Genomic DNA, 21,160 nt, shown 5'->3' on the forward strand with positions numbered 1-21,160 from the left:
TGGGTGAGAATAGTTCAAACTTAATGGCTGTGGAAATCAGTGGGAGTGGTTCATTATACTATAACCAAAACAGCGTTTTTTACTGCGTCATATGGCAAGCTGAACAGCGTAAAAAGGGGCGCTTTCCAGGCACACTAAAACGCCGTCAAATGCGGCATCATGGACGTATTTTGCACGATTTTTACAGCGTTTGTAATCACAACAGCGTATTTTGTGGCGCAAATACTGTTTAAAACGCTGTATTTTACGGCGTTTGACTGTAAATGCGATCCATCTTTAGCGTAATTCTGAGCCTTTTGGCTTGCCATATAAAATACGCGTTAAATACGTGTTAAAATTCACGTTTTTGGCCCTCTTGGCTTTCCATAGGCGTGTGGCGTTAACTTAACGCCTGTTGGTGCTTATGTAACGCCTGGTGGCATTATGAAAACAGTGCTTTAATATTAATATGGCGGTGAAAAGCATGCAAATTCTGACCCATTTGGCTTTCGATAGCAGTGAGGGGAGGAGTGAAAAAAGTGCAGGCAAGACGGACAGTTCTCTCTTATCGTAGTGGATCAGACACCTGCGAGATCAAAGGCGGATATCACAGGATTCACACTTGTGCGATTTGTTGCTGATAAACTGGATGTAATTTAAGTTCTGCTACTTTTATATGAAAATAAATATTATGAACAAGACACCCAACGTTTTTGTTATTTATTTAATTACATACATTTTATTTATTGTTATTTATTTTGTTATTTATTTAATTAAATACATGTTTTTATATATTTTTTTAATAGCCAAAATATGACAACAATCACATAACCCACATAGAGATCGCACTGTCCAAGAGTTTGGGAATATTCACACATAAAACCATGATATCAGAGTTTTAAAATCAAACATTTTAAAAAAGAACCATACATGACCGTTGTTTAAACCAATAAGCATTAAGCTGTGTCGTCAGCAAGTCGTATCCCATCATGCTTTTGATCAGCGCAGTCAGTGGAGAGCAACTGTGCCCGACTGCAGAATCCGACACATCCGCCTTTCGCTCGCGAGAGTTTTTTGACATACGTCAGCATGACATCAGAGCAAGGCGGACCGCCCTCGGACACATTTTTAACCGGCATGCATCTCGCGCTGATCACCGGTGATCGGTTCTGCGCAGATTTTGCTCCTCTCAAACAAGCCTAATGTTTGTGTTGCCCTTTCATTTTCATTTATTTTATGTAGTTAATGCATCCTTATGTGGATTAACATTATTTACTTAACTGTTTTGTATTTTTTAAATTAAATTGAAAAGAAATTACAAATTAAATTAATAAAGTTCTGCACTGTTTGCTCTTCAAAGTTGTTTGCAACCAAATCTGCTCCTCCCAAGTACACCACGACAAAATCTTCTCATCTTTTGATAAGCAATTGACTGTAAAGGATCCATGTGTAGAAGTAAAATAACTGAACACAGAGAAGAAATGTCAGCTTTGGCAGTCTATGGCAAATGTCAGCCAATAATTTAATAACTTGATTTTTTTTTTATTGCTGACAATAAAGTATTTCTTGTGAGATGTTTGTTATACACTTTAGAATAAATTTGATACATTAAATTGATCATAAGTGACAGCTGTTACATTAACATTCTTTAAAAAAAAAAAAGAGACATTTCTGTTTCTGTTCAAAGAATCATGGAAGACTAATGTAATACAGTTTCCACAAAAATACACTGATAATAATCATAAATGTTTCTTGAGCATCAGATGCTCATATGAGAATGATTTCTGAATGATCATGTGACCGAAGACTGGTGTTATGATGCTGAAAATTCAGCTTTGCATCACAGGAATAAATGACATGAAATGCATTCAATTATTATATTATTTTGAATTGTAATAATATTTTGCAATAATTATTTTGTAATAAATTTAGACACCCTCTTCTCATCAAACACTTTACAGGCAGAAACGTCTCCTGTACAGTGGAGCAGCAGAGGGAAATATTAATACTGCCGATATAATCCTGGAAACCCTTTCGCCTGTGTGTCTACAGTCACAGCAAACACTCTCCATAGCAGAAATCGCTAGCATGAGTGTGAACCTTTACAGTGGAGTCAGTGTGTGTGTGTGTGTGAGTCTGTGTGTGTGTGTGTGTGTGTGTGTGTGTGTGTACATGTTTTTCTAGCCTGGTGGGGACTTCAACCTGACTGTAGACAGACTCATGGGGACTCGTGTCACCGTGGGGACCTAAATTGAGGTCCCCACGGGCACAAAAGCTTATAAATCATTCAGAATGAGTTTTTATGAAAATGTAAAAATGCAGAATGTCTCCTGTGAGGGTTAGGTTTAGGGGCAGGGGCAGTGTAAGGGGATAGAAAATACGGTTTGTACAGTATAAAAACCATTACGCCTATGGTGAGTCCCCAGAAGGATAGCGCACCAGACATGTGTGTGTGTGTGTGTGTGTGTGTGTATCAGTTCTTGTTTTTCTATCCTGGTGGGGACTTCAACCTGACTGCACACAGACTTGTGGGGACTCGTGTCACCGTGGGGACGTGTGTGTGTGTGTGTGTGTGTGTGTGTGTATCAGTTCTTGTTTTTCTATCCCGGTGGGGACTTCAACCTGACTGCACACAGACTCGTGGGGACTCGTGTCACCGTGGGGACCTAAATTGAGGTCCCCACGGGCAAAGTACCACAAGCACCTCCCAAACAGTGTTTGGACACGCCCCATGAATTTTTTCTGAAGTCCTCACGAGAACCATTTTCAAGACAAAAATCTGTGTGAGTGTGTATCTCTGCGCCCCTGATGGTCACACAGAATATTGCAGTCCCCACAGGTTACGCTGTTCCGGAAAAGTGCGTCACTTTACCGCGCTCTCTAGCGCCCCCATTGGTCAATAATAAAATGAAAGTTTTAGATATTAATTAATATGGGTTTTAATTATATATATTTATACTATAAATTAGTATACTATTTACTTAATTTATATAACTTTAAAAAATACACAGATTTAAATATATTTACTGTTGATGCACTGGAAGCCAGGACACTAATTTTTTCTAAATTTTTCAACTAAATATCCAAATAAATCTAATTAATAAACTAAATTAACCATATAAACTAAATTACTGATCTAATTATTGATCTAAAGCCCACACTGTCACTGTATGATAATTGAAATGAGCTGATGACATCAGCGTTTTTTCCAGAGTGGCTATACAGCTGAATAAAATTATGCTGCATTATTTTCCTGTTTAACACTGTAAAGCTGCTTTGAAACAATCTACATTGTTAAAAGCGCTATATAAAGTTGAAAGTTGAAGGTTGAAAGCCACAAACACCGAAAATATTTTTTTAATTAAGCAAATTCTTTGTTATACTTTTTGTTCTTTATTATTTTCCTTGTTATATTGCTGTTTATGTAATTTATCATGGATCTGTCTATATCATATACTCATTATTGATGACAATAAGAAAGAAATCAAGAGATTGGCGCACTCCAGGTCTTTCAGTCTTGCTTCTGCATGGACTGTGGTATCAATTAATTGTTAGTTTAGGTTAAAGACACGTTAAAATAAGTGATTTTGTTAATGGCAATTTGTAATACATTATTATATTATTACTCTTAATAAATTATTATTATTTAATTAAACATAACACTATACAGGATCTCACATGGTGAGTACACCCCTCACAGTTCAGCAGCCATTTTAGCACATCTTCTCAAGGGACAATACTATAGAAATTAAACGTGGCTATATTTCAGAGAAGTTGTTTTGTGAGATCCTGTGCAATCTTTGTTTCTAAAATTGGCAGCTGCTGTCATTTCAAATCTTCTGGCTTTCTTTTTAATGCATCACTACATACAAATGTGATTCAAATTATTGGTAATCTGTTTTTGTAATTTTGCACAAATGGTGTGATATTAGATTACTACAGACATTCTACAAAGCTCTGTGCTCTCTCAGATGCCTTAAAAGTGAACTACTAACACACTATTTTTTATATAAATGTTCCATCATTTTACTATCTTGATAAGTGCTAACTGCTAAGCTAACAGAGCAACACATTATTCCCTCATCATATCTCAGTTTATCAGTAATGTTTCCCACATGTAACAGGCTTGTAGTGATGCTGAGTCAACAGAGAATGTCTGATGTTGCTTTAGCAGGACCTATAGCTTCATGAAGCTAAAGGGGGTGAACAGTACAGGGTGTGACATAAATCAAAAGTAAAGAAATCTACGCTACAGGCAGCTCTTGATGACGTCGACTGGGACATGTTCCGCGCGAGTTCTGAAGACGTCAGCGAGTTCACAGAAGTGGCGCTCTGCTTTATTAACACACTGACAGAGCAAGCCACACAAACATTAACTATAACGTCCTTCCCTAATCAGAAACCGTGGGTGGACAGTTCAATTCGCACTGCAGTAAACTCGCGCACCACCGCTTACAATGCCGGTCTCCTAACGGGGGATATGAGGGAGTACAAAGCTTCATGTTACGCCCTCCGGCGCGCCGTTAAAAGCCGCTAAACTCCGCTATAAAGACCGAGTGGAATCTCATTTCCAACTCAACGACTCCCGGCGGATGTGGCAGGGACTGAGAACCATCTGTGCTTTTGGAACTAAATCCTCTGCAGAGGTGAGAGCTGATCCGTTACTGGTGAACGAGTTAAACTCTTTCTACGCTCGCTTTGATGGTAATCGCGGCAGCGCGACTCCGGCGAGTGACGCGTCAGAGAGAGTCCCTCAGAGCAGCAACGGTCACGTGATCTCTGTCTCGGAGGACGAGGTTCGGAGGGCACTCAAACGTGTGGATGTCAGGAAAGCTGCTGGGCCGGATGGTATTTCAGGTCGTGTTCTGCGGTCCTGTGCTGATCAGCTCGCAGGGCTCTTTACATCCATATTCAACGAGTCCCTTGCTACATCTGTTGTCCCCACCTCCTTCAAACGATCCTCCATCATCCCTGTACCTAAGATCAGTAAACCCTCTTGCCTAAATGACTATCGTCCAGTGGCTCTCACATCTTTAGTCATGAAGGTCTTTGAGAGACTCATTAAAAACAACATTTGCTCCTCCATTCCTGACACTTTGGACCCTCTTCAGTTTGCCTATCGTCCCAATAGATCGACTGAAGATGCCATTTCTCACGTCCTTCACTCCTGCCTCACTCACATCGACAGCAAAAGTGGGAACTATGTCAGGTTGCTATTTATTGACTATAGCTCAGCCTTTAACACCATAGTTCCCATTAAGCTAACACACAAACTCCTGGATCTAGGCCTGAATTCTTCTCTCTGCCTCTGGATTGAAGATTTCCTCACTGGCAGACCCCAGGCGGTGAGAGTAGGCCAGTTCACCTCCACCTCCATCACCCTGAGTGTTGGAGCTCCACAGGGCTGTGTGCTGAGTCCCCTGCTCTACTCTCTCTACACCCATGACTGTTTGTCCACACACAGCTCCACCTCGATCATCAAGTTTGCTGATGATACTGTTGTCCTGGGTCTCATCTCCAACAACAATGAGACGGCATACTTGGACGAAGTGGAGCAACTGACATCATGGTGCCAGGACAACTGTCTCTCTCTGAATGTTAACAAGACCAAAGAACTGATTGTGGACTTCAGGAAGAGACAGCATCGGTCATACTCCCCTCTCATGATCAGCGGGACACCGGTAGAGAGAGTGAGCAGCTTCAAATACCTGGGTGTGAACATCTCCGAGGATCTGACCTGGACTACACACATCCAGACACAGGTGAAAAAAGCCAGGCAAAGACTGTACCACCTGCGCCAGCTGAGGAAATTCAGGGTTTCACCAGCCATCCTGAAAACTTTCTATCGAGGGGCGATAGAAAGTGTCCTGACTCAGTGCATCACAGCGTGGTACGGGAACAGCACCAGTCATGATGGCAAAGCCCTGCAAAGAGTGGTGCGCTTATCCGAGCGCATCTCAGGCTCAGCTCTCCCGTCTCTGCAGGACATCTACACCAAACGCTGCAGAGGTAGAGCTACCAAAATCATCAGAGACATTAATCACCCTGCAAACTCTCACTTCACCCTGCTGCCATCTGGTAAGCGCTTCCGTAGCCTGATGGCAAAGACTGAAAGACTCAGGAGGAGTTTCTTCCCCCAGGCCATCAGACTCCTGAACTCAGTCACGTGACTTCACTTCACCCCCGCACACACATAAACATCCAGTTTAAACATTAACATTAACATACTGCCATTGCACTGCACCTTACTTTCCTATTGTTACTGCGTAACACCTGTAATAAACCTTGCACATTATACTTCTTTATATATACATATATATATATTTTATGTTAACCACTTATTTTTAAGTCTACAGTTTATCTCACTTATCATATCCACATATTTTTTTATATTTTTATTTATCTTATTTCCTATTTTTATCTTTTACTTGATTTATTTATAATTCTACTTATGTTAATACTTTTTATTCTAATTTTATTCTATTTCTATTTTAATTTCTTGTAACTGTTATTTGCACTGTCCATGGAGCGGACCTGTTTACATTTCACTGCCAGTTGTATATTGTGTATATAACTGTGTATGTGACAAATAAATAAAACTCTTGAATCTACTGATCCAGCATCAAGATGTGCTGCTAGTAAAGCAGAAGCTGTTGCTAAAAAAAAAACATGGCTAATGCCACTGTATTGCTGATGTAAGCATGTGCTAGTGTATGCCCTGCAGTTCACAGTGTCCCAGCAGAAACAGCTAAAGGCCATAGTGGAGGACTGATCATCACTAATAGTCCTGTTAGCAGAGCAGTTCAAAGAGCAAGCAGCATCTGAATGAGGTGGACCAGAGCAGCTACCTAACCCTAACCCTAACCCTAACCCTAACTCATGGGCCTTTACTCTAAATCTAGCAGCACATTGACCTCTATGATTCCAAATGTTGGTGACAACAGGTGCCAAATTATTATGGCTACTCTGACAAGATGAACTTAACGGGTTAGTTCACCCAAAAATGAAAATTCTTAAATTACCCTCATGCCGTTTGACACCCGTAAGACCCGTAATTACAAAGTCCATCTCACTACAGCGGTTACTTTATAAACCGATGAGAATAGTTTTTGTGTGCAAACAAAAAATCAAAATACTGACTTTATTCAACAAGAACTTGTCTTCCGCCTGGGCCTTTGACGTGAACTCACGAAGCACTGCGACACATGTGCCAGAATATGACTTTCATTTCGCAGCTTTGATAAGGCACTTTTACATGCACTTGTTCGGGCATCCAGGAAATCACACTTTAGCCCCATTTCGAGCACTACGCCAAGATCTAAAGCACAATCAATGTAGAATTCAACAGCTTAGATACGGCACGTCTTCCTCTGCTTGTAAACAAAGCTCCTCGCTCCCGGGTCATGTGTGAGAGCGGGTTCTGGCGGATGCGTCGCAGTGCTTCATGAGTTCATGTCTGAGGCTCACAAGAACAGAGGAAGACAAGAACTTGCTGAATAAAGTCATTATTCAGATTTATTTTTTGTGCACAGAAACTATTCTCGTCTTCATAAAGTTATTGTAGAGCCGCTGTAGTGAGATGGACTTTGTAACTTTAGTCTTTAGTGTCTTTTAAGGGTCTTGAGAGTGTAAAGTTGAGCCAATGGAGGCCTTTCAGAGCATCAGATTTACACTAAAATATCTTCATTTGTGTCTGAAGATGAACGGAGGTCTGACGGGTGTCCAACCACATGAGGCTCAGTCATTAATGACAGAATTTACAGTTTTGGGTGAACTAACCCTTTAAATCTCGGAAATGATGAGCACAATATCATAATCACTAGTCTAACAAATACCAATGTATGGATGCATGCATGTACGTACATGCAAACGTAAATGTACACAACACTCTTACCTCTGTTTTATGTCTGTTTAAGTTAAGTGTTTTATATAGTTTCAAGTCATTTTAGGAGAATCTGAACTAGTGGCTAGGAGGGTGGAAAAACTGCACCATAATTTGTTTAATTATATTTACCATGTGTGTACTAACCATAAATCAAATCACGTTATAGTATTTTTACCTTGAATTGACAATTACATTATGTAGTCTGCAAAGATAGTCTGTTCCCATTCTAAGAGTGTCCAGGACTGCTGATTCTGAAATTACAGAATCAGCAGAAAGCGGACTATGTGGAATGTTTATAACAGCCTGCTTTTCCAAATGTTGAAGAGATCTAGCAGATCATTTTTGGTTAACATTATACTGTGAATTATAAGTGAATATGCTAGACAGTCCAGTGAAGCTGAAATTAAATACAGGCACAGAATTCTGGTAAGAGAATTAGTATGGAAAGTTTAAAGGGAAATTGTGACATTGTGATGTTGTTTCTTTACAGATGTTTTTTGTAGATAAAAATCTGAATTTGAGTGTATTTTTTAATTATTTTTCAGGAAGCACAGCAGTCCTCCAATGATAGTGATGGTACTGTTATCCTTGCCCCATCTCCAGACACGGACACAAGTGTACCTGAGCTTAGAAGAACTGACAGTGTAATCGTAAGTTTATTTGCACATCTTAACATGTTCATATGAAAGGTTTTCCTGCATATAGGACAAAGGACACAAAAAAGTTACAGCGTAATTCCAAAATTAAAAAACAATTTAGATTAAAGTAATTATTGTAGCGTAATCCATTTCAGACCTGCTAACATTGGGGAAATAGTTTGAGAAGCATATTGCACCACTGCGCATTGGAAACTGATTTTTTTTTTGCATGATTCATTTTTCATTGTATGATGCGTGCAGGGTTTTCTTCTGTTCATATTATAATCTATAATTTCTTTAACCCTTTTGCACGTACGATCACACAGATGTGATCAGTCTTGGCTGGTCCCTGGATGTTCAGTGCATCACATGATCAACTGCTAAATTCAACTGTGCTTTCATGCTTTGGCTGGCGCTGAGACAGAAACAGACACGCTTAGCGTTTGTCATATACAATAACTATTCAACTATTGTGGTGTTTTCAACCAAATAATGTTTATTTTAGGTTTCAGACATTTAAAGTACCAGCAAAACCGTGCATTTAGAGTTTGTAAAATACACACTAATGTCTATGGAAGCTACAATAATAATCCTTTACATTATAATTAGACAACACGTTTTATTCATATCTAGTACCTTTAAAGTTTTCTCTATTCTTGATGAATTCACGTGTTGTTAATGTGTTGTAAATCCAGTAGATCAGATTCTCTGAACTGCGACACAAACTAAAAAGGCAGCGCCCATCGCACATCTCGACTAAGGCGATCCTTATAAAGGTTTCTAAACAACAAAACACATCCACTTTCCCACATTTGACAATGGGAATATCAGATATTTCATGCTATAGGTAACAAATTTTAGAATTTTTTTAATAAAAAGTAAAAATGAAATAAAATCAGATCATCAGTCATACAGCACTTTGACTGCGGTGCATCATGTGACAAGCAATGACATGTCACCATGGAAACAATGAAGTGATGCGCTCTAAATAATGGTCGCCTTGGAAAAACTCACACTGGGGGGTCAGCCAGAATATTTTAAACTTGCGTGTTAAAGGGTTAAGCGCACATCATTATGTCTAACGGGATTTCTTGACAACTATCTGTCAACAATGACTCGACTGTGATTGTAATTCATTAGTGCAAATACGCAGTTTACTTATAGTTTTGACGATAGAGCATAATGATTAGTCCGTCTCTTCTATTGCTGTTTAGCAGGTGAGACACTGCATGTACATAATCACAAAGGCATCACACATTTATTAGTTTACAATGACAAATTGTATCAGTTTGTCAAAATGTGTACAGGTTGGCACGTCTGCGTTTTTCATTGATTATGATTTTTTGCCAATCAATTTTTACATCAATCGCTAATGCTACTACTACCTGTACTGCCACTATTACTACTATTGCTACTACAGCCTGGAAAGTAATAGTTGCATTATTTATAAAATCTGCACACTTAACAGGCCTTCATAATTTGAATATGTTGTTTGCCTTGGCATTTCTGATCAAGACTTCTAACTCATATGTTTTATTCACAGCTTGACAGGAAAATGCTTGGATATGCAACAGAATCTCAGAGTTCAAGTTCAGAGTTCAGCGGGGAGGAGTATATACCAGAAACAGACGAGCAATCATATAGCGACGGGTCAGTAAAGAAAGAGAGATTATCTAAAAAAACAGCTTAAGAGACGAAAGGTTCAGTCAAAACCGTCAAGATCGCAACCATCTAAAATAAAATGTGTGACGCGTTCTAGTTCCTTGGCAGACTATACAACAAAAAGTACTACTGCTTGTTCTGCTCTAAACCGTTCAGTAAAATGGCACGCCATTTGGAATCAAAGCACAGAGAAAAGCCAGAGGTGGCAAGAGCAGTTGCGTTTCCAAAAGGGTCCAAAGAGCGAAGAGTACAGCTGACTTTATTGAGAAATAAAGGGAACCGTTGTCATAATACTCAGGTGCTTAAAGAAGGAAAAGGAATGGTGATTCCCCGACAGCAATCCATTTCACCAGTAACAGCAGGTGATTACTTGCACTGTGTAAACTGTGAGGCTTACCTGAAGAGGAGATCATTATGGAGGCACATGCAGAGATGCCATCTGAGCAGAAAAGTCAAAGGACAGAAGCCAGGAAAAACTCGAGTTCAGGCCCTTTGCTCTTATACTGAACCAGTTCCAGAGAATGTGAATGCACGATTTTGGAAAATGGTGCTTGAAATGCATGAGGATAAGATAACGCATGTCGTCCGCAACGAGAAAATCATATTAAAATTAGGGCAACATCTCTTTAATAAGCATGGCCATGATGTCACAAAACATGAATATATCAGACAAAAGATGCGCGAGACAGGGCGACTAGTTCTTCAAGGAAAAAAGAATGGCAAGTTGAAGGAAGTGACCGATTTTTTTGTACCGGCTAATTTCCCTCATGTGATTGAAGCAGTTCACACTGTGGCTGGCTTGAATGAGGAAACAAACACATTCAAAGCACCATCTTTAGCGCTGAAGTTAGGGCACAACCTCAAGAAACTGGCCAGCATTATTGAATGCGAGGCAATGATGTCAGGTGACAAGGATATTCTTAGTAATGTGCAGGCCTTTAAACAAATCTGTGACACTAAATGGAGTGAGTGTGTGTCATCCCAGGCCCTCCGGAATTTAAGTGAGGCAAAATGGAACTCGCCGCAACTCCTTCCCTTTGCTGAAGACGTGAAAAAAATGCACCAGTATCTCGACAGACAGAGTAAGGAGTACCAAACAAGACTTGAAGAAGAACCAAGTAACAAGAACTGGGCAGAACTTGCAAAAACGACACTTTGTCAGGTAATACTTTTTAATCGTAGAAGAGAAGGAGAAGTGTCAAAGATGTCCCTTACTGCTTTTACATTGAGGGACACCTCGTCGACTCATCCAGATGTAGAGCTTGCTTTGTCAGACCTTGAGAAGAAACTTTGTAAGCACTTCCAAAGAATTGAGATAAGAGGCAAACGAGGACGAAAGGTCCCCATTCTTCTCACTCCTGATATGCTGTCATCGATGGAGTTACTGGTCCAGACCCGCCGTAACTGTGATGTGCCTGATGAGAATGTGTTCATGTTTGGAAGACCACAAGCACTGAGTCACTTCAGAGGATCAGATGTTATTCGTCAGATTGCACGATGCTGTGGGGCAGAACACCCAGAGGCATTATCCTCCACTAGACTGAGGAAGCACATGGCCACTATGTCCAAGGTCCTCAACCTAAAGGACAATGAAATGGATGACCTTGCTGACTTCCTTGGACATGACATCAGGGTGCATCGGCAGTATTACAGGCGGTACCTGAAGGCACGTTGCAGCTCGCGAAGATAAGTAAAGTTCTTATGGCCATGGAGCGAGGACAGATGTCTGAATTCAAAGGAAGGAATCTTGATGAGATCCAGATTGATCCAAAAGGTAAAACAGACCTGAGTAAATAACTATGTCCATTAATTTACACCTTTTCCTCCATAGATTTTTTGGCAGATGATTGTGAGATTATATCAATTGATTCATTAAAATAAATAAAATAGCAAATGTTATGATCAGCTGTAACTACACTGTTGTTTATGCACACTTGTTGAATGTAGCTGTTTAAAAATATTTAGTTTGCTAGCTATTAATTTGATCTGTATGGTTACTGTGTTTCACAGAGAGAGTACTGATGGACAGTGACGGATCAGACTCTGAAAATGAGAAAGAAATGACTGAAAATAGTGCTTCACCTTCAACTTCAGCAGGTATGTAGTCCGCTACTGAAAGGGAATGATGGGAAAGCTAGAAAAGGCTGAATATTACTGGGAGAAAAAATGGAGTGTGCTTACTGATATTTAGGAGTTATTGTTGAATATTATGTTACTAAAATAGAGCTATTATGTGTCCAGACAAATCAGTGTATTCCACTACTGAAGTTGGACAACACAAAAATCAGCAACCAGCCAAAGGTAATAAGATTTAATGTGTTCTTTATATAATTTCATATAATTTTTTCTCTAATACAGTTCCCTGACAATAGTAAAGTTTATTCTGTTTACCAATAAAAAAAGAGACTACTTAATTGCACACAGTGTCCATTGCTAACATTGGCACTATTTGTTAATCTGAGAAGAGCAGGAAGTGAAAATGTGTTTGTTATTTCAGCTTTTGAATCCTCTGCTCTAACAGTTACAAACACAACACAGTTTTATAAAAAAATTAATTAAATTACAATATATTTTGTTAAATACATGTGTGGCACAATTACTGGTACCCATGAAGTTACATTCTGTGCCATTACTGTATATTGTTTATGTTGAAAGTCTTCTCAGTTGTGCTCATATGTTTTATAACAGGCAAGAAGGATAAAAACCTGCAGCCAATTGGCAAGGACCTGGACGAACCACACACAACAATGGGTAAGCTTTATGAAATGTCACACTTTCCATTTGTCTGTGAAAGTTCAGTCAGTCATTTCAATAGACCAATTTTCAGCCTACATCACAGACGTCACACAGGTTCAACTGCGCATGTCGGTTGCAAAAGACGATAGGGAAAGTGTTATAATGTATGAAACACATTGGTTTAAATCGTGCTTTAGGCTATACATATAATAACAGCTGAATGATTTCAGTAAATAAGCAGTTCAATTTTATTAAATGTTTGATTAAATTGCTGACAATAAATGAAAATATGAAAGTTTAAGATTAAGTTTAAGATCGATATATATATATATATATATATATATATATATATATATATATATATATATATATATATATATATATATATATATATATATATATATATATATATATAAAATAGCCTACATTTTTAAAGTAAAAATGAGGCTCATCAACATCCATTTAAGCATGTTTATTTTAGTACTTTCGTCAGTGAAACGACATTCTACAGCCTGTAAAACGTTTGAATGAATATCAGTACATAATGGTAATATAAATAATATAAGAAAGTTAAATGTTAGTTGAATATGTTTTATATTCCCTACAAAGGTGCTCATACGCCGCTTTGTGCTGAAAGGGATGTAACACACGGCATCTCAATAAACCCGTCTCCGGCGTGTTGACTCAGATTGTTCGAATACTACAATTAAATAATACTTAAATCGATATGTCATCCTCAATAAACCCGTCTCCAGCGTGTTGCCTCCGATCATTCGAATATTGCACTTTAATAATTATTTAATGAACATCATCCTCAATAAACCCGTCTCCAGCATGTTGCCCCCGGTCCCTCGAATATTCCGATCTATTATGACCTCTGAGCTGTAAAGCTGCCAGAATAATAATAATAATACGCTGTTTGTTAATTGGCCAGAGGAGAACTGCCCCCCCGACTGAGCCTGGTTTCTCCCAAGGTTTATTTTCCTCCATTCTGCTCCTGATGGGGTTTGGGTTTTCTTGCCACTGTTGCCTCTGGCTTGGCTCAGTTGGAGACACTACATTTTTCAACTAAACATCGAAATAAATCTAATTAATAAACTAAATTAACCATTTAAACTAAATTACTGATCGAATTATTGATCTAAAGCCCACACTGTCACTGTATGATAATTGAAATGAGCTGATGACATCAGCGTTTTCTCCAGAATGGCTATACAGCTGAATAAAATTATGCTGCATTATTTTCCTGTTTAACACTGTAAAGCTGCTTTGAAACAATCTACATTGTTAAAAGCGCTATATAAATAAAGTTGACTAGACTTGACTTGACTAACACGAGCAGGAAAGAGAGCATCGTTTTTCTAATATCTTCATGTTTTTTCCTGATGTTCCAAAACTGACACTAGTAGTAAAAGTGTGAAGAGCGAATTTATCTTCTGCAAGATCAAGACCTTTAGGCTTTGTTTGATTATGCGCTACATACTGTGTTAAATAGAGTTTGAGGTCAAATGTATCTGTCCTACACCGTTTTCTACTTTACCACAGTAAATGATGCAAACAAAAGGAAGAAGCGTTTATAATACCCTGTGAGAGACGTAAATGAAGATTTTGGAAAATAAATAAGAGATTCCATGTCCAATAGAATAAAATGGAGTAAGCCTATTGTTAAATTTGTGGAAAATCGGGTGACCAGATCGCAAAACGCAGGCAAAGCTTAAATTTGGCTCACTTCACAAAGCCTACCTCTCTCGTTCGGCATGAATCCATATGTTTCTATGGCTGCGATGTAACATTTAATTGCAAACCTTATATTTTTTTCGTAATATGTGCTTCACTCGTGTCATAATATTCACATAAAACAGCTTCACATACAAAGTGTTTTGGCTGACAAGCGCTGGTGTGTCACGCACAGTCCTATCGCTGGGTGACAAACTATTGTAATATGTGGACAACATTTTGAAAATAACATCTTATTTTCTATAATTAGTAATCTATAAATATATATCTATAAATAATCTATAATCTTTAGAGCCCTGCATTTCTGCCCGAGCCCGACAGGTCCCGACTTTTTTACGTCCCGAGGGCCGGGCTTCGGGCAAATTTTCACGTCATACCTCAAACGCGGTCCGGGCTTCAGGCATTTTTTAGGCTTCTCCTTCGTTTTATATTTTAGACATTCATTAATTAAAAGAAACAATGAGATGTGCTGCGCTGGTGGAAACAACATGAGACCATGACACCGCGACTGTCAAGACGGCTCGCAAAGTGTTTAGAGTACGGCGCTATCGCTGCAGTAAAGCAAGCAAACTTGTCTTAGATGCTCAGTTACACAATCATCTTCACCAGTGCTCAGGTCACTCGTTCTCATTGCAGTCTTTGATCTAATGAGCTGATGAATAAATGCAGCTCATATCTGTTGCTTTCGTTGACGTGAACTCTGTTAAATGTGCATATAGCGTGGGAATTGAAGATCGGATTTATATTCATTATGCGGAGAGGTGTAAGGCAAGACAACCTGCATGTTTTTATTTTTATTTGTTTAGATTGTGTAGTTGGTTTGCGAGCAGCATCAGCCTCATCTGGTCAAAAATGCCTTTTTACTGTGGTGGCGATAGGCTAAACGTTTAAACTCACATTGTGATGCTTGACGTGTTTTATATCTATAGATTTTATTATAAGTAAGACAAGTCCAGTGTTGATTTGAGAGGCTAAAATGATCAAACATGCGGTTAACTCACTGTCAGCCGCTTGGTCGTCATTTTAAAAAATGAAAACTTAAATTTAACAAACCAAAAAATGCTTCAAACATTTTTCTAAATTACCTTAATAAAGAAACTAAACGAAATATAACTACTTTGAAATCAAAAACAAAACTGAACTATTTTAATGGCTGCAACAATGTGTAATAGGGAGGATAAAAAATATATACATTTCCAGTCGGATTCGGGCCGAAAATGTTGAAGAGCTGTCGGACACGGGCCGGGCCTCAGCGTCTCGGCCAGGCTAGGGCTAGAGCCTAGATTTGAGGCTCATGCAGGGCTCTAATAATCTTTTTTTAATCTAACAATTTTATACCGTATCCATGTAATTTTCTATACGTAAACATTATCTCTCCATGGTTTTCTGCAACCTATCTGCACGCGCATCCTTTTGCTTACAAACAGTAAATTGGTCTATAGGAATCTATACAAAGACCCATTTTGATTGACAACAAAGTTTCCTTGAATTTCATGTGGAGGTCAAATTTGGTGAACTTTGACATGACAAAATATAAAGTGTCTATATTTCAGTGATCTGTGTTGGTGGAGCTTTGTAACAGCAGCATGAGAGATCCAAAATAGAGGAAGTGCTCATTTTAGGGACTGCTTCAGACAGAATATCAGTGTCTTTTTATGGACTATTTTATAATCTGCAAGTGTTGTATTGTTGTACAGGCAGCATATGAGCAGTGTGTCTTGGTCTTCTGCTGGACTGGAGCTCTTCAGCTCAATGCTGACCCACAAACTCAACCGAAACCCTTTAAATCCCAACACAACATTACACACTAACAGATCTCAGCAGAGGAAGATTACACAACACAACCCGCATTACCAGCTTCACGCATTACTAACCACTGATTGAAAATAATATAATTTTAAACCATTATGGTGACCAGTGTTTGCTTTAGTTGGGCTCTTGAGCTGTAGTTTTTCTCTGGCTGATGTGACTGTTTAAAACACCGTTGTTATGGCAAACAAGGCAAGAGAAATAATAATCTGTTGGGTGTTTATTGATTACGGTGATGCATTACTACCACATACATGTGGTATTGTTATGTCATGTGACATGTGCCAGAATTTACAGATTTTCAACTATGATAACAACTAGATTTTAGCAAAAATGTGTGTATAAAACTGTAAAACAATGAGACCATGTATTTATTTGATATGTTATTCACGCTCGTGTCATGTGGGATAACAATTACTTTTATCCCAATCACAATTACTAATATTTACTTTTATTTAATTCAGGATCTTCACAAAACCCACGGAGGAAGTGGTCCACAGCAGAAGTCCAGGCTGTGGAGAAATCTCTGATGGACAACATCAGGTCTGGAAAGGTTCCTGGTAAAGCCCAGTGCATGGCGTGCATTGAGAGCTCACCAGCAGCACTTCAAGGGAGAAGCTGGGAGGGCGTGAAGTTCTATGTTAAGAACCGCATTGATGCCTTAAAGCGTAAAATGTAAAAGAAAAATTATGTTTGCTGCTGGAAACGCGTTCAAAATGTTTTTTTTTCCCCCAGTGCGTTAATAAAACAATCAAGTTAACACTGATAAGCTAAATAAATGTTTACGAGCATTAAGAAACCGCAGATTCTTGTTTGTGTAGTAATTGCCCAAGTGTCCACACTTTTCTTACAGTGTTTCAACCGCAGAAAGAGGTCAGTAAAACAGCTTGTAACGCCATTCACCGCAGAAAAACCATATCTAGTGTCCATAAACTCATTAGTCAGCTAGAAAAATTAACTCTAGAGAGGAGCATTTTTTTGATAAATATATGCACCATAATAAATATTATTACTATAATAATATATTATAATTGTTAATGTTCTTTAATTTTTAATGCATGTATGAATAAATCTGGCAAGTTTTTATGACAGCCACCATTTAAATGTTTATATAGTAGAAAGGAGTAGAAATATGATTTATGTAATTGTAAAGTTAATATTCTAACTTTATTATCATCAAAAAAACATCACTTAGTGTAATTTAAGTGCTTGTATACAAATCAGTAAATTCTTACCTTCAATATTCTAGTAGGCTAATGAAGTACCAACTGACTCCCATAGTTTACTGCGTTAGTTAAGAGATTTTTTTTTTGTGCCATGTATTGTACCTGAGATATATCCAAAATAATTGATAATGAATCAAATTAAATCAGAATCAAATTGCAAGCTTGTGAATCAAAATTAAATCGAATTGTGAAATTTGTGTCCCAGCCCTAGTTGAAAGTAATATTGAATATTGAGGAAAAAAGTTATGCGTTTTATTATCCCAGAGTTACAAGACTAATATTTATAGAGATATTATATATTAAATAGCAATATATCTTGCAACCCTGTTGAATGCCAGGCATGTGCTGTTTTAATTCAGTACACACAGATCATTATTCAGCAAAGACAATGATACCCGTGGTGTCAATGTCCCATGAACATTTCCTGCTTGTCATACAACATGACTGTCTTGTTTATGAAAATGTGGACCTTTTCAGATTCTCAGAATGGAAGAAAAATAGATGTGTGAAACAGGAAGTGAGGTGAGGCTGTTGTTGCTGTTCACATCCAAAGAAATGGTCCATTCAAATACAGGAGTTGATGGGAAATAGTGATATACTAATAGTAAAAATATAAATACAGACACAATTCTCCCTTTTAAACATCTATTTAATGATTATCTAAACGTAATCTCTATTGTTAATTTTTAACTGGCTTAAAATTGTATAAAAAAAAATTATCTACAGAAAATTCATAATAGCGCCACTCGATGGTTGTTTGTGGTAAGACACAATAGGGATGTCCCCACCAGAATAGAAAAACCAGACAAAAATTAAGCTTTTGAAAATTAGTCATTTCTGATAAAAAAGTTGATTTTTGGGGTTAAAAAAATCCCCCAGACACTTCTGACTTAAAATTATGGCTTTAATGTATTTAGAAATGTGTGTCCCCACGTGTATCTTTAAAGTCAGGAGTCCCCACAATGTAGCAAAAACAAGTATGTGTGTGTGTGTGTGTATCAACGTTTGTGTGTGTGTGTATGTGTATCAATGTTTGTGTGTGTGTGAGTCAGTCACTCTGTGTGTGTGTGTGTGTGTGTGTGTGTGTGTGTCAGGCAGTGTGTGTGTGTGTGTCAGTGTGTGTGTGTGTGTGAGTCAGTGTGTGTGTGTGTGTGTGTGTGTGTGTGTCAGTCTGTGTGTGTGTGTGTGTGTGTGTGTGTGTGTCAGTCAGTAGTGTGTGTGTGTGTGTGTCTGTGTTGTTTAATGTGACACAGAGACACTGAAGAGTTTGTATAATAAACACTAAAGCCAGCACAGAGGGATTCAGTGAATGTGTGTGTGAATGTGTGTAAGTGTGTGAGTGTGTGTGTGTCAGAGACGCTGTAGAAGGACAGAGTGCCGGCCGACACGTCCACAAACACTCCTACTCTCTTACAGGAGACAGAAGCAGCAGAAGCAGCATCAGTGGAGTTACTAGAGACAGCAGTGGACTTATCATTGTGACGGACAGTGAGTCTGTGATCAGAGCAGAACAGACTCCAGGATTTCTCATTCCGTCCAAACCCACAGTCACTCTCTCCTTTCCTCTTGATTCCTTTATAAGCCACTGATATATCAGCAGCTCCACTCCATTCCGCCTCCCAGTAACAGCGTCCAGTCAGACTCTCTCCACACAGAACCTGTTCCCACACATCAAATCTGTCTGGATGATCAGGATACGACTGATACTGTCCAACATTCATCACCTTTCTGTTCTCCTCAGACAGAACGAGTCGAGTGTCTGCTGTGTTTGGATCCAGTGTGAGATCACAGGCGTCTGAACACAAGAACACACATCACAACACAACATTTACAACTGGATAAAAACATTCAAGACAAACGTTTGAAAGTTTCAAAGCAGAAAGTTTGAGAGTTGTAAAAGCTTAAAGTGTGAATGTTTTAAAGGCAATAGAGCAGGGGTGGAGCGGGTGGAGGGTGAGCGAGGGCTGTCACAAGGGAGGAAATCATCTACAAGGCCACGTGTTTGAGAATATTTCAGTTATTAGAAATATAACATGGAGCTGCTTTTACTCTTACTTTACTCTTAATCTCAATCATATGCAAAATAATACAATATCTGGATATCCTGGTTCAGTTTCACAAGCATTTTAAACCATTCCTAAAAAATATGAAAATATATATTGAAATGTGTAGATCACATGAAAATCACAGAAATCACATGACACTTTTCCTGGATATTAACCGACTAGGCAAAGTTATGTCCAAAAGACGCCAACGTCTTTGTCACAAGAACATATAATTTATAGAGTACATCATGAGCTGTGGAGTAAATTTCTTAGTAAATGTAGGGTACATGGGGTGGTTGCTTGGGTGTTGCTGGGTAGTTGCTAGGGTACTCGGGTGGTTGGTAGGATGTTGCTATGCGGTTGCTAGGGTACTCGGGGTGGTTCCTAGGGTGTTGGTATGCAGTTGCATGATTACTCGGGTGGTTGCTAGGATGTTCCTATGCGGTTGTTTGGGTACTTGGGGTAGTTGCTAAGATGTTTCTGTGCAGTTGCTAGGGTACTCAAGGTGGTTGCTAGGGTGTTGGTATGCAGTTGCAAGGGTACTCAGGCTGTTTGCTAGGATGTTCCTAGGCAGATGCTAGGGTACTTGGGTGGTTGCTAGGATATTTCTATGTGGTTGCTAAGGTACTGAGGCTGTTTGCTAGGATGTTCCCATGCGATTGTTAGGGTACTTGGGGTGGTTGCTAAGGTGTTGCTGTGCATTTGCTAGGGTACTCGAGGTGGTTACTATGGTGTCAGTATGCAGTTGCAAGGGTACTCGGGTGGTTGCTAGGATGTTCCTATGCGGTTGCTAGGGTACACAGGCTGTTTGCTAGGATGTTCCTAGGCGGTTGCTAGAGTACTTGGGGTGGTTGCTAGGTTATGCAGTTGCTAGGGTACTCGGGTGGTTGCTAGGATGTTGCTAGGGTGTTTCTATGTGGTTACTAGAGTGTTGCTATGTGGTTGCTAGGGTACTTGAGGTGGTTGCTAGGATGTTCCTATGCTTTTGCTAGGGTACTCAGGGTAGTTGCTATGTGGTTGCTAGGGTACTCAGTTAGGTTGTATGGCTGTTGCTATGCAGTTGTTAGGATACTCTGGGAAGTCGCTAGAGTGTTGCAAAGGTATTCTGGGTGGTTTATAGGGTGTTGCTAGTACTCAGGTACATTGCTAGGGTGTTGCTATGGCGAGCTAGGGTACTCTGGGTGGTCGATAGAGTATTGCTAGGGTATTCTGGGTGGTTGCTAGGATGTTCCTATGCTTTTTCTAAGGTATTCAGGGTGGTTGCTAGGGTACTCTGTTAGGTTGCTTGGCTGTTGCTATGCGGTTGCTAGGATACCCTGGGAGGTCGCAAGAGTGTTGCTAAGGTATTCTGGGTGGTTACTAGGGTGTTGCTAGTACTCAGGTATGTTGCTATGGCACGCTAGGGTACTCTGGGTGGTCGCTAGAGTGTTGCTAGGGTATTCT

The 21,160-nt window shown here is 39.1% G+C and overlaps 1 protein-coding gene across 1 annotated transcript in view; it reads right to left on the bottom strand.

Moving 5' to 3' along the window:
• Positions 1–17,904: 17,904 nt before the first annotated feature.
• LOC307125781 (uncharacterized protein) overlaps positions 17,905–21,160 on the bottom strand; it is a 238,644-nt gene continuing 235,388 nt past the window's right edge. The window contains exon 13 of the mRNA XM_079815890.1: positions 17,905–19,467. Coding sequence (XP_079672016.1) covers positions 18,875–19,467 — 593 coding nt within the window. The 3' untranslated portion in view covers positions 17,905–18,874. The remainder of the gene's footprint in view (positions 19,468–21,160) is intronic.

This window comes from Gobio gobio (assembly GCF_949357685.1).
Source record: "Gobio gobio genome assembly, chromosome: 1".
Taxonomy (NCBI): domain Eukaryota; kingdom Metazoa; phylum Chordata; class Actinopteri; order Cypriniformes; family Gobionidae; genus Gobio; species Gobio gobio.